Source organism: Harpia harpyja, chromosome 10 (genome assembly GCF_026419915.1).
Source record: "Harpia harpyja isolate bHarHar1 chromosome 10, bHarHar1 primary haplotype, whole genome shotgun sequence".
Lineage (NCBI taxonomy): Eukaryota > Metazoa > Chordata > Aves > Accipitriformes > Accipitridae > Harpia > Harpia harpyja.
The window spans coordinates 26,118,143-26,132,193 of NC_068949.1; the positions used below are offsets into that span (position 1 = coordinate 26,118,143).

At 41.7% G+C, this 14,051-nt stretch overlaps 1 protein-coding gene across 2 annotated transcripts in view; it reads right to left on the reverse strand.

Moving 5' to 3' along the window:
• The window catches only part of LOC128146791 (V-set and transmembrane domain-containing protein 4-like), a 94,981-nt gene that overhangs the window by 71,794 nt on the left and 9,136 nt on the right, over positions 1-14,051 (reverse strand). For both annotated transcript variants that reach the window (XM_052798552.1, XM_052798553.1), the window contains exons 3-5: positions 8,511-8,579; positions 6,950-7,057; positions 3,558-3,591 (exon numbers count right to left, since the gene is read on the reverse strand). In XM_052798552.1, the coding sequence (XP_052654512.1) occupies positions 3,558-3,591; positions 6,950-7,057; positions 8,511-8,579 (211 nt within the window). The remainder of the gene's footprint in view (positions 1-3,557; positions 3,592-6,949; positions 7,058-8,510; positions 8,580-14,051) is intronic.

Here is a 14,051-nt window from a genome sequence, read left to right on the forward strand (position 1 = left end):
AGGTTTGCAGCCAAACTTTTTTTAAAGTGTTTAAAGGGTAAAATATTTTCATGATTTATAAATAAATCACATCAATTATGTAAACTGAGGGTTGCATTAAAATAATTTCAAAGTCTGCCTGCACTATTGTGAACCTATCCCACAACATTCATTTGTTTCTATATTAAAATCAAAATATGAAATGGTTTAAAACTAGCAGGAAATGAAACTGTCCTGCCTGGCTCCATTGCCCAAACACAGCAAACTGCAAAGAACAAAGAATAGCAAAAAGGGGATGAGAATGATTTTTTTAAATGTTTTTGGTTTTAATAATCCAAGGTCATTAAGGCAGATGTGTAGCTTAAAGATGCTATTATTCTGATATAGCTACTTTAAGCACAATACATGAAAAGGCTTAGTGTCAATACATTGCCTTAGTTGTTATTCTTGCTTTGCTACTGAAAAAGTGAAGCTACAGAGAAATGTATTATTTGTGGCTTACGCTTTTCTTTTAAATGCCAGGGCCATACAGGGTTAACTAATTCTGGGAGATACAATAACTGTACTTGCTGTCTTAGAACTGAGCTCCTCAAACCAAACAAGGAGGCTCAGAAAAGACTCCTTGGCTCCAAAACACTGCCTCTTTGTGAGCTTGTCTTGTTCTATGTCTAAAAGGAAAGTTAGTTTTTTATCTCCAGCTCCTCCTCCAGCCTCCTGGCTTCTATTTCCACAGTGTCAGATTGTGCATTTCTTGAAGAATCTAATGAGGTTTTAGAGAGTAAGAAAAACACAGGAGTTTGGGGGAAAAACCTGTGGAAGATGTCCAACAATCATGGCACTAGCACAGCTGTTTCCCTGGAGGTCATGGCTGTCCCAAGAGCTGGAAAACTATTACAATTTTGTCTTTAGTATCCTTACTAGAGTTAAGGATGTGGGACTTTTCCTGTTGTCATCTAAGTCAGTTATTTCCCACTGTCAAAGATCTGCAGTGGGATGACAAAAAATTCACTTGAGTGAACTGGGAGCTGCTTTGGTATTTTCCAAATAGGGGAGCTGTGTGAAAAGGTGCCAGGGATGGACTGGGTGCTTGGTTCTGGTTCAGTCTGGCAGAATTTGCTCCTACGATGTTAGATTGGTGCTGTGGAACCAAGGTGTCAAGACAGACAGCTTTCTGAGGCGAACAATTTTTTCACCTCAAATTATTTGTCTCCAGAAGAGCAGTCACTTAAGGACTGGAGCATTCAGGCCAAAACAAATATAAAAGACAGAAAAAAATAATTCCTATTTTCAAAGCTACACCTCCTGGGGTTTTCTGGATCTGAAAACTGACAAAATTATTTAATAACAAGCAAGATAATAAGAAGGAGCATATTTAAAGACAATAAAACCTCATAAAATGGAATTAGGTGGTTTGGAAAACCCAAAATAACTGTACTTTTTATTTAGGTATTTATTTTTAAAATGTGGGAAAGAAACGGGGTTTGGTTAACTCATTTTTTTTCCTTAATTTGTTATTGGTCAAGTAGCAAACAAAAACCTAAACATTTACTTTGCTGTACTCAGGAAATCTGGATTTGATTTTCTTTTCTACCAAGGCCATTTTGTGAGACTGGGGGCAAATCACTTAGCCCTTTGTGCTTCAGATTCCAATTAAGTAAAAACATCATTATGATGTCAAGACATAAAATACTTTAAGATGTTTAGGTATTACTGCAGTGGGAGTACAGACACTTCTTAGACACCAAACTATTAATGTAATTTTGAAACTGGATTCTGCTCTGAGTTTGAAATATCACTGAGGGAGTTAGAGCTGAGCCTTTTTAATCAAGGCTGAATTTTGCACAGCATAGTCATTTGACTGGTAGGAATCTCATGCAAATTAGTTCATCAGTTTGGCCTAATGGATATTTAGACACTGGGTTTGGGTCTAAATGTGTTGAATTAAGTTCCAAGACAAGGAATGCGCAGGTGAAGAGAAATGAGTTCAAAGGAATTAACGGTTTGTGTTTTGAGCAGAGGGTGGAAAATAAATGGTACCAAGTGTGAAGCATAACAAAAATGATGATACTGGTAACACTTTCATAGCTATTTGATTTTAAAGCCCTGAAGCCAATGTGCTTTAGACATGCATTTGTGGGATCGGGGCTTTCATTAGCATATCTTGTCACGCTGAAATATATGAAACCATATTTTTATCCATACAGAGTCACGCTTTCTTTTGCTTCTGGAGATTGCATTTTACAGTGAAGAAATCATGCTGGCTTCTTTTCCCTCTGCTATTCAGCCTCTTAAGTTTAGTGTTTGCAGTAATATCACTACCACATCACCTATTCCCAAAGAGGCAGATTCTGTAGTACGAGTCTTTTTATCTGCCATGTTCCATTTTTTCAGTCATCTTTTCAGTCTGGTCTCATTTTTCTCCTGTTCTTGTGTTCTCTACCAATCTACTTTGATTTCCTCCCCCTCCCCCTTCTTTTTTTGTTTTTGTAATTCCAACTTTGTCCCAGCAGCTAATAAAGAAGGGGGAAGAGAAAGCATCCAGGGAAAAATGAAAACTGCTGAGCCGTGTCTATAAATTTTTGGTGTGGTGCAATGGCTGGTCAGGGTCACAGAACAAAGATCTTTCCATGAATAATGGAAGTTTCAGTTTGTACTGGTCCCTCCTGAACTCTCTGTTGCTTTGTTGCAACTTCAGTTACATCGGAGTGTCAGTTAGATTGAACACAGTGATAATCCCATGAGAATGCACTAAAAATTACACTATTTGAGGATCTAGGGCATGCTATACTTGGCTTTGAGTCTCATAGTATCTAAAAAGATACTATAAGAAATAGTATCTGTGATACCAGATTCAAATTACAAGGCTAGAAACATATGTTTTATGTCATTGAAAACTGGGAAACAGCTGTTCTATGTTGTTACGAGGCATCTCTCTTTAATCTTTTTTGTTTGTAAAATACTTCTATCATCTTTTTTTTACTGCAGTTCCAGCACAATTTATATCTCAGGAAAATCATATGATGGAAATCAGTTTTATAGCACCACATGATCAAAAACTTTTGGCAGTCAGTGGTATTTAAAGGGACAGTGATTAATGACTGCAGCAGAAGTAGGATTTTTCCCATCACTTGGAGTCTTCAGCTGGAAATAGACTGTGGGCCTTGAAAATCTGCTTTTGAGCCCTACTCCCTGTTCTGCAGGCGGGAATTACTGGGTAACATTGTGTTTTGTTCTATGTACCTGGCTGGTTTAAGTTATTACCATCTGGTGAGGTATTGGGAAACCCTAGAAAGCCACACAGGATGAAAGCAGGCTTCTCCAGAAAGCAATTCCCAGTCTCAAGGAGAGGCTTGTCACTGAAGCACCTGCAGGACCTGCAGCTACATAGCCCAGGTAGATCTCCCTTATCATGCACAGCAGATATTGGCTTGCAGGCATGTTCATGAGTCATGGACCTGGGACATTTTAACCTCCTGTAGGCATTTTGGAAAACATTACTCATCTTCTTCAGCATACATAACAAAACAAAACTAGAACTGGTGCCTTGGGTTATAGTCAAGAGAAGTGTAATCTCCTACCTGTTCTGGGGGCATTTCACCAGGTAATGCTTCACTGTTAAAGAAACAAAAAAACAGAAAGAAAATGTGGCTTCACACCAACACAGTTTATGAGTTACAAATGGTCAATGCAGCTAGACCTGTGTTGCTGAGACTTTGGAGTTGCCAGATTGTTACACTGGGAGAGCTACTAATCATCACAGTACATTATATTGTGCATTAAAATGTAGCTTGACTCAAAGACATAGCTGGGCTTGGGAGAGGGGAATGTACCAAACACCACCAAAAATCTGCTGTGGAAGTGCTGGGCAACACACATTCCAGCAGTAAGCCCAGCCAAAAGACAGCTTGCTAAGGAAAAGCACAGCAGGCCAGTAATTTTACTTTGAAGACTTTTATTTCCCTTGTGGTGCCTCTCTTTATTTCCAGAAGCCTGAAATAAACCATTCACCCACAGGAGCCACTGCTGTTCCTAATGTAAGATAGATTGTGGCCTCAGGCATAAAGCGATTCCCTCCTGGGATGGGATCAGAGGTCCAGTCCAGCCACTATCCTGTCTCTGACAGCTGTATGTGTGAGCTGTATAAATCCTTCTGCTTCATATTCCTTTGAACCAGTAGTCCTGAGCAAGGGCAGCTCCCCTCCCCTGCAGTGTTTTAGGAGCCAGGGTTATTAAGATGCTCTTTTGTGGCTTAGTGGCTTCTGTGCTCTGCCCAAGCTGCGCTGAGGGTGGAGACGTGCAGGCAGGAGGAGAGGCTCTGGCTGTTCTGGTTGACCTACTGCCAACTTATTTCTCAGAAGGAAAAGAGGGTGCATCCCTGGGCCATGATGTGAAGTTCAATACAACATAGACACCTCCCTCCCTTCATGTTCTCCGTTCTTTAAAAGGCTATGAAAACCAGACAACAGTGCACTTACATGATTATGCCCCTCTCTACAGGAAAGCTTTCATACTTGGTCTTACCCAAATTCTCTCATTCTAAGGAAGCTACACAGCTCCTGGGGGGGGTTACATTTTAGTCCTAAGGAAATGGGAGCTTAGAGCGCTAGGAACTGGGGCTAACACAGGGGCTGTGTCTAAGCCAGCCAAGGCAGCACTTCCATCTATCTGTCTGGCCTTTTTTAGGTGTACAGGAGAACAGTAGGCCTGGGCCCCTGACCTGGTCTCAGGGGGAAGAGCAGAGCCAGGCTTCTCTTGGAGAGCCCCTGAGGAAGATGATGCGGCAACCACCTCACTGAAGGTGGAAGAAGGCTGTGCCTGGTGTCTGCCTGGAGGCTGGGGGTGATGCAGACGGAGGTTTGATTTGCTGTCCCTCTCTTTCCTCCTTTTCTCAAGGAAGGATGGACTTCATGATTTCACTGCAGGCTCATTTCACATGAATACTAGCATCTGCCTAGTCCAGCCCAGGATGGAGGTACAGAGTGCCGAGGGTGGAGAGGAGATAAGATAACACTTTTTGAGGTGCGATGCCTTATTCTAACAGTCTGAATGAGAGAGCACTGCTGCTGGCTGACAGGCTGGGTATGTTGTGGTCAGACCCTAACCCCTGGAAGGTGCCTCTGGAGGGGGTAGAGGAGCGTTGTGGGAGGAGGGGGCTCTTTGTGCCCCATGCCCATATGAACAGCTGCTCCCTGGGGTAGAGGTTCAGGGCTGAGCTTGCTGCCATGGCCCAGAGGCTGTGGGGAGAAAAAGCAATATGGGGCTGGTGGAGACTGTGTCTGTCAGTGACACTTCTTCCACTGCTGCTTCAGAAATTTTAGTTCCCCGATGCTTGACTGGATGCTGAGCCAATTAACGTGGCTCCGGAAAATAGTCTGATCAGGTGGTCGTAGCTGAAAGACTTGCCTGAAAGTCTTATCATTGTATACTGAGTGCCTGTCTGCTAAGATTTATTCTGTTATATTTCCATTGAATCCATAAGTTTAATGCTGCCAGTGTTTACTGGGTAATGTTCAAAATCTAAATAAAAATTTGGTGAAGCCTGCAATTATTCAGATATTAGAGTAGTGAAGAAAGGATTTAGCAGCTCAGAAGAAATTACTTTTTCTCTGTTGTATATGCTTACTCTATATTGTATTCTGTGTTATTTCTATATTTTGCTGGTGCTGGTTCAATGTAAAGAGACCTTTTCTCCAAGCTGCTTGTATGCTTACAGCAGTGTAAATCAACAAAACCAGAAGCAAAATCTAGCCCAATGTCTGCTCAAGAAAAACCAGGATACATCAGTGTGTCTAGTGCTTGTGGCTTCAAGGTGACTCACCATGACCAACATACTTAAGTGTGGGTACTCCCTTGGCACAAAACCTTTGTCATCACTTAACAGGGTAGGAAGAATAACATTGATCTTGTTCCTTCCTCTTGGCAAGTAGAGTTGTTGGGTTCAGTTAGAATCAGAGTTACTCTACTGAGCGCACTACCGGGAAGACGGAGCCACAGCCTGAAACGTGTTTGTGGTCAGGCAAGGACTTCTGTATACATCTATTTTTGGCTTACATGTCTTCTCCCTCATGTATCTGAGTCACTAATTCCTTCATGCTATGTGTGTGATGCTGAAGAAGCAACAAGATCACAATTCTTTCCTGTCATTAACAAGACAAATCACTGACAAAACCCTTTTTGAAAGCTTCTGTTCAGAGGTGGTCCTTATGCTCTCCTCTAACATGGTGGCTGCTAAGCATGCTGGTATCTCATCCCCACAGCTTGTGTGAGGTCTCCAAATAAACCACTCTTAAACTGAAATGAAAGTAGAGCCTGCACTGGCTACTCCACAGATCTGAAATAGCACTTCTGATTACAACAGGGCTGCTTTCATGCAGACGTAGCCTCTTTGAGAAACCCTTCCTGAGGAAGAGAATGAAACAGTAATCCTTGATCATGAAAGAGTATTATAAAAAGGCAGATCTGAATGATGAAATGATGCTTTAGTTTCAAAGAATGCTACAAATGACAGCATGCTAATAACAACCCCCATATTCCCAAGAATATTGACAGCTAGTCAGGAAGGGAGAAGAAAACAGAACAGAAAAAGACTGCTTTGAAACCCCTCTAAATGTCTGCGGAAATGTCACTCATGCAAATCGTTAGCTAGATCTGATCAGAATGCAATTTAATGATACAGCACTTGGTCTTCTTTGAAAGAAGTTCCAACCCCCTTCAATTTATATTTATGCAAAGCTGAAAGATTCTGAAAACTCCAAAGCAAATTTAAAGTGAAATAGCTATTCAAAGGGAGCAAAATGCCCTTGTTCTAGTTTTGCTGGCAGAAATGTTTTTTCCTACCAATATTTTTTTTGTTTTATTAAAATCAAGGCAAGGAGATATTTCTCTTTCCGGCTTTTTCTGCATTCTCCTTCTCCCCTCGCTCCCTCTTCGGTAAGGGCTTTGCAGTCAGCAAGAATGACATTTCACTCACCTGTGGATCTCCTCTTGTTCAGAATTGACTGACAGAGAATGACAAGTGTAAAAAGGAGGACGCTGATGATTCCTATTGAACACACAAACACTGCATACACGTACAGATCTGAAAGCCAAGCATAGATGACGGTCAGTGTTGCAGATGCTTCGTGCTTACAGGACAGAAAAAAGTTACATCTACAAGATCTGAATAGACCCTGCCCCAAAAGATTTTGGGTAACAGTTCAAAAGTAATTTAATGCTCTTGAACTTTCATATAATATCCTGCTCAGTTTAAAATTTGGCTGAAGTCTCCATAAATGCAAATAGGTGTAACTACACCTAAGAGGGCTTACTTTTGGCAGGGAGGAAAGGGTTGGTTTGGGGTTTTTTCTTCTCTTTCCTTTTTTTTCTTTTCTTTTTTTTTTTTTTTTTATGCAGCAACTGAAAAACAGAAGGACTTCATTTGGATTATTTCCCAGTTCAAGCAGCTGTACTTTTTTTTTTTTTCCCCAAAAAAAAACCCCAAGAAAAGTGCTGACTGGGTGGGGAAAAAGGAAGAAATTCTGCAATTTCTTCTTCTGGTGGCAGTACTGGCTTGAAGTTTTTGTATATTTTTTTTTCTTTTCACTCTACGGCCTCGGTCTCCCTTTATGGCTTTCATTCAGGTGCCATAACACAATCCCAGTGGAGCTAACAGGAGTTGTACCATGGCAGATCAAGATGGAGTATTTTCTTCAGAAGGAGAAGAAATCTTTAATGACTTACTTCTGCTTTTACTAGAACTCTAAATAGAGTACTTTAAGGATGCTCTAGCCATTAACGCCTTGAAATGTCCTTAGGGAGGTATATTGGCTTCTTTCCTGCTTCACAGAAAGGAAACTAAGCCTCACAGGTCAAGTGTTCTTGTAGAAAATAGCATTGCTGGAACTAGACCCCTGACCTGCAGTTCTGTGCTTCATTCCCCTTACACTGTACAACAATATGGTTTGTAAATTGTGGTTTAAACAGCAAGGCTCCCCACAGAAGCAAGGCCATCCTGCAAGCAAGCATTCCTGCCTGGCAGGCAGCACAGCAGCTGGAAATGCCATGCTGGTGCTTCACTGGTGCTCCAGATTAGGAGGGAGGAGGAGGAGGGAATCCCAACTGCATGCAAATTCTGGATTGCAGTCTCCTGGAACAGTTGTCCACTAATCTACACAGAAAATACTGCTTGCCTTGAAACTCAAGGGAGCTTTAAGCTGCTCTTGCAGTGCAGAGCATGTTCAGTGAGCAGTTTCTAAGGCTAGTGGGAACATAGAGCGCTTGGTACCTCTTCAGACAAGCTCAGCACCTTCCTGGATAACGGTCTGTATTTGCATGGGTTATTTTCCCATTGAGCATAACAAATATATAAGAAACTGAAGCTGGAGCCTTTTCTCCAACACAGCTTGTACTCTGTGGGATGGTTTCTCAGGCAAGGCCTGAGTTTGCACAGGAACTGGCAAAATTGGTCCTGATTGGGGCACTTTAGTTGTCCTGTAGCATTGGACTAAACTAACATCTTGTATAGAACCAGTAGCAGTTAGATGCATCTTTACCTTCAAAAAACTTCCAAGCTTCATGGTTTTTCTTGAAAGTGGGATCATCAGAAGACTTTGATGAAATCACTGGAAAAAAACCAAAGAAGACATGACAAGAACTGAAAATGTGTGGCATAAAAAGTTGGGACATCTTGAAGTAAATGTAGTTCTGCCTTAGACTTCAGTGCACCAAGATCTTGCTTTATTTCACAGGATAATTACCTTTCAATGAAACACTTCAGTTATAAAGCAGCATTATAAAAATGTCTTCCAGCAAATCTCATCTGGCTTGGCACCCCCCGTGAGTGCCGTATGGCTTGAGACTGCCTCCCTGTTGTCATCTTATTCTGGGAAGATGCAATGTGTGGCTCTTCAATCAAAAGTTAAATGCAGTGAAGAACAGCAGGAGAATAGAAACACACTTTGGAAGAGCCTAGGCCTTAGAATAGGGTGGCCATGTGCTTGTAAGGTCTGTAATGGCTTTGTGGAGATGGTCTGAGTATCCCAGGGAAAAAGCTGCCATTAATGCTGTATGTAGCTAGTTTTATTCCAGCTCTGTGTTCTTAGTTACCTAGAACTTGTACCTCTAGGGTTGCAGTTTCTGTTTCTGTCCCAAAACAGCTACTTCTGAGAGAGGAGATGAACAACTTTTGCTCAAGTGAATAGGAATTTGTTCTCCCTTTTAGTTATATATTAAGAAGGATTTTTAACACTGTAGTCTATTTCTAAGTCTAAGAGGTTAAGGAAAAAAATAATTGGAAGAGAAGTAGCTTTACTGAAAGACACAGCTCTGAAGGCTTCCTGGGAACTGACTTGGAGCCAGCCACATTAGGCACAGCTTTTTTAAAAAACAGGAAAGTCGTTCTAGCAATGCTTGGCACTGAAGTAATCTCTGCCAACACAACAGCATTTCCCCAGCTTCAGGACTGACTCTGTAGGCCCCTGATTTTGCCCAACTTGCGTTCCTTCCAAAGCTCTCGTGGATGTCCCTTGGCACGTTGAATTGCCCTGCAATTCCTACAACAGCACGCAAATCGCACATCTCACCCCAAGTGAGAGCACTGCTCATGAGTTCTTTTTCTTCTTATTTCCTTCGAAAGTTGGCTTCCATGCCATACCTTTTAAAGATACATGGATATGATACCTGCCTATCTGCAAAAAAACCATTCATGTGTGCATGGACTTCCTGAAGCATGTCCAAATGCTTCAGAAATTGCGTATCTGAGCTGAAAAGCAGAATGTCTCTACTTACCCTCAGTGTCCTTAGCTTAGATGTAGGAACAAACTAGGCTGAACATCTTGACTAATGTAAACTGCTCTGTCACTGCTGTATCAATGGCCATTGACTATTGAGTGCAGAATAGCTTAAATTCTCAGCTGGTGTAATTCCCCTGCCTATGGATGGGAGTTTTTTCCTGAGAAGAAAGACTATATGATCACAAGTTGTACCAGCTCACCTTTACAGCCTAGAAAAAGGGCTGACTGAATGACTGTGTTCTAACTCAGTTAAGAGGGAAAATAGCAGCAGAGTTTGCACAGAATTGTCTGCCCTGTTTCAGGAGGAGCAGACTACAGAGCTCTGGGCAAATGGATGAATGTCAGTATCATAACAGCTGTACAGCCTAGCACTAGAATCCGAATGCTATGACTGCTGGATCACTGTTCAAAACCCTTTCTTCTCCCCTCAGCCAGATTGTTTATGCATGCTGACATTTTTTGATCAGATTAGATGATGTCACTTATGTTAATCCATGATTTTTCTTCTGCTAGCAATCATTGCAATGCGAGTCTGGTGATGTCCTCCAGATTGCCAATAAGGTCTGAATCTCCAAGAGAGGTTCAAATGGCAAATCATTAAAGAACAAGTATTTTAATGGAAAGAGAATTCATTAAGGAGTGCCCTGTAGTGATGTGAGGCATGGGGCTAACTCAATGGATATGGAGCTGCTTTCAGGACTAATGAAATCTTTTATTCAGTTGTGATGGGAAGTTCATCCTGAATATTTTAACAAATCTGCTCATTTGTTACATGAAAGCATCACATGTGTAGATTTTTGGCGAGTATTTTAGAATACCTTCCCTGAAAAAAAAGGCCTTTATTCATTTGGGGGAAAAAAACCTAAATCTTGCATTCCTGTATCTTGCAACATTTTTGCTGTTAGAAAATGCCACATGCAACTAATATTTAATAGAACTCAGATTCTGTTCTATGGGAAACTCTGACACATAAACTTCCCAACCAGACAGATTGTTGTGATCATCTCTACTTGTTTGTGTTATCCGTGACAGTAGGATTATAGTTGGACTGTCCTCCTACATGTATTCTCTTCTCTTGGACTGTAAACCATTTGGAACACATATTGCTCATCCTAAGAGATGTGCAGTACCTTGCATAGTGGGCTTGAGGGATTACCCAAGTGTAAATGATGGTTTGGAGATGCTGCATATTGTTCTGAGAGGACTACTCACTATTTTGAGTTTTCTGGTAGGAAGGCAGTGGGAGAACCATCTTTCTGATGTCTTTTTTCCCTCAAATAAACTGTTTTCTGGTGTATTCAGTACTATAATAAAGGTCACTAACTTGGTTTTAGGATAATATTGACCACACAAGCCCAGGAAAAGTACAGATGCCTTTGATAAGATGGGGGAAGGGAAAAGGTTCACCTTAGCCTAGTTGGAAGATGTTGCAAGGCTGGAGTAGGAGACACTTCTTGGCAACATCAGGACATGGATTTCTCTTGCTTTGACTACCAAGATTTAACAGTAGCCTTTTTATAAATCCTATTTGATGTCTTGTATTCACTACACCTAAAGGGGCAAACTGCAACAGTTCAAATTTCAGCTGGGCATTCTGAAAACACTACAAAGTTGCTGTAGTTGACCCACGAGTCCATGAAGAGAATACTGTAAGGACTCCGTCTCCATCAGTTGAGGCTCCTTTTCTGAAGAAATGTATTCTGTCCCCAAAGGAGAAGCCAGATATGTAGCTAAACTTTTAACTGCCATCATTAGACGTAAGGAACTGTAGCCTGTAACTCAATTGTTTTTTCTACAACTCCAGTACATGTATCTGTATAAATTTGTGTTGCAAGAAAAATGCATTTGCAACTTCTGAATGGCCTACACAAATTCACACCTGCAAACTTGCTAGCAAATAACAAAATCTGAATATAAGTTAATAGCAGTAGAAACTACAGACCCAGCTGTAATCTGATAAAGTCTTTTGCTTTGAATAGTGCTATGCTTGGTGGCTGACAAAGGCTATGTACTGAACTGTCCCAGGTTCTTTCTGCTTCAAGAGCAAGTCAAATTTTGAAGAAGCTGAATGACCCTTTCCCATTCCCTGTGGAAATTTGTGTCTTACACAGTGACCTCCTCTTTCTGTGTGAACAAAAAAGGGACCTAAATGCTATTTCTGCATCCACTTGATGTGCAAGGTTGTAAGAAATTTGCCTGGTACTTTAGCATAAAGATACTATTTTGAATTTGGGCATAACTGCAGACACATTAACTGGAACAACATGTTAGACAAGACAGCAACTGTGATGTGTTTGAACACTGTTACCTTATTTGATAAAGCACAAGCGGTATAATTTAAGTACCCAAATGCTTCAGGCAATTTGTATTGCTCGTTTTGTTACATCCTGGATCTAACCGTAACATAAGTAAATCCCTTTGCAGTAAAAAGTGTAACCTATCATAATATAAAATACAAAATGTGTTTGGAAGAAAATTTCCTTGAAAAGCCCAAGTGTTACCATTGGGGAAACTGGAGACTTTATCACCACTCTGAAAAGAGTTGCCTTCCCTCCTATGTGTAGCGAGTCCTGTACACTCACAGTGCATTAACCCGATGCTAGCTAAGGCGGTCCTTCATTTCCAGTAAAAAGGCTTTTAACAGTAAAACGGTTGCTATGGCATTTAAAGATACATCCTTTTTCAGATGTCTTTTAGGATCTTTAATCTGGATTTAGAATTAGAATCAATACTCTTTTGGGGGGCCCAGGGTGGTGGTGGTGTCTGCCACAGATCCCCACAGTGCGTATTGTCAGTGTGTTTAGCCTGCAGGTGGGCCTGCCTTCCTCCAATGTCTCAGGTTTCCTGCTCCGCTTTGGGTTACATTTGAAGCAGAGAGAAGCAATACAGCTGACCAGACAGTGTGAGAAAGAAGTCATAAGTGTCAACCCCCCGCCCCAATTATGTTTTCATAGATCATACTAAAAATCAGGTGAAAAAGTAGTATTTAAGGACTGGACAGAAAAGGTACAGTTTCCCTTCTTGCAACAACTAAATTGATCTGAATCCCACACTCTAGCTAGGAAGAGCACTAAGAGGTTTCTGTGTTATAGTTAGCAATAGCCTGAGCAGCTATGAAAGATGCAGAGTGGCTTTTTGTGAGCAGGGGTATGACAGGTGGTCTGACAATCTTTTATATTGCTTTTTCTTCTGCTGCCATTTACCTGGAACATGTCATTCCCTTTCCAAGCACTCCTGACAAATCCCTGTGTTTCACTACAGGCATTTAAGAAATTCCATCATTCAGTGAATGAGAAAGCACTCTTTAAACAGCTGACCTGCCCTATGAAATGACATTATCGCAGGAAAATCCTAAAAATTATTCTCCATCTGATTTTCTCTCTTTTTTTTCTTTGTTTTTTTTCCCCCACAAGCCTGCTACTTGTTCTGCACTGCTTGGGTACATGTGTTGGTCTATTTTGCAAGTCCTTCATGCAAGAAACACATTACTTGTTATCCATTCTATCTTTCAGTGTACTACACTTGGAGACAGCTACCTGGTCTGGTGCAGAGGATCTGAGGGGAAGGGTCAATACAGTGTAAACCCCCAGCTGAAACAGCACTCTCCTCCTTCACTGCTTCTCTCTGTCTCTTGACACCAGACCTGGCCCTCTCTAGCTCCCTTCCCTCAAGTTATCCTCAGAAACTCTTCTCTGAAGCACTGGAAAAAAAAGAGTAGTCTATCCTCTAGGAGTCTCTGGGATTGTATGGTGGCCTCCTAGCCTTGCTTGTAGGCCTGCAAGCTTCAGCCCTGACCATCCATTTGAGGTGCTGTTGGAAGTAACAACACCTGGTAGTTACTCTCAGCCTCTCCTCCTCTTTTCCATTCTGAGCGTTTGAGCCACTTGTTCTCTGTAGGCTGAGATGAGAGCCTTGGCTTCCCTTCCCCACACAAGCCACCAGCTTTGCCCCGTCCCAAATGTGGGAGGCTGAGGCAGCTGGGATGATCAGTCCTGCTTGCCAGTTCCTTCTTGACAGTGGCTTAATCTCTGCTTTCAGCCAAACCTAGAGGGGTGAAGGAGGAAGAGAGAGGGAGAGGAGGAGGAAAGCCAGTTCCTAGCCAAGCACGGGAACAGCAGGGAAGAAAGACTGCTGAGCATGAAGCAAGCTAATGCCTGAAGTCTGTAGGGCTAAATCATGCATGCAATAAAGTTTCATTTCATAACCCTGTGTGGTTACAAGACTAACCACTGTGTCTTGGCTCCAGCCACTCAACATGGGGTCAGTGCTTGTAAAACTTAAGGCCCTGCAGAGGTTAAGATG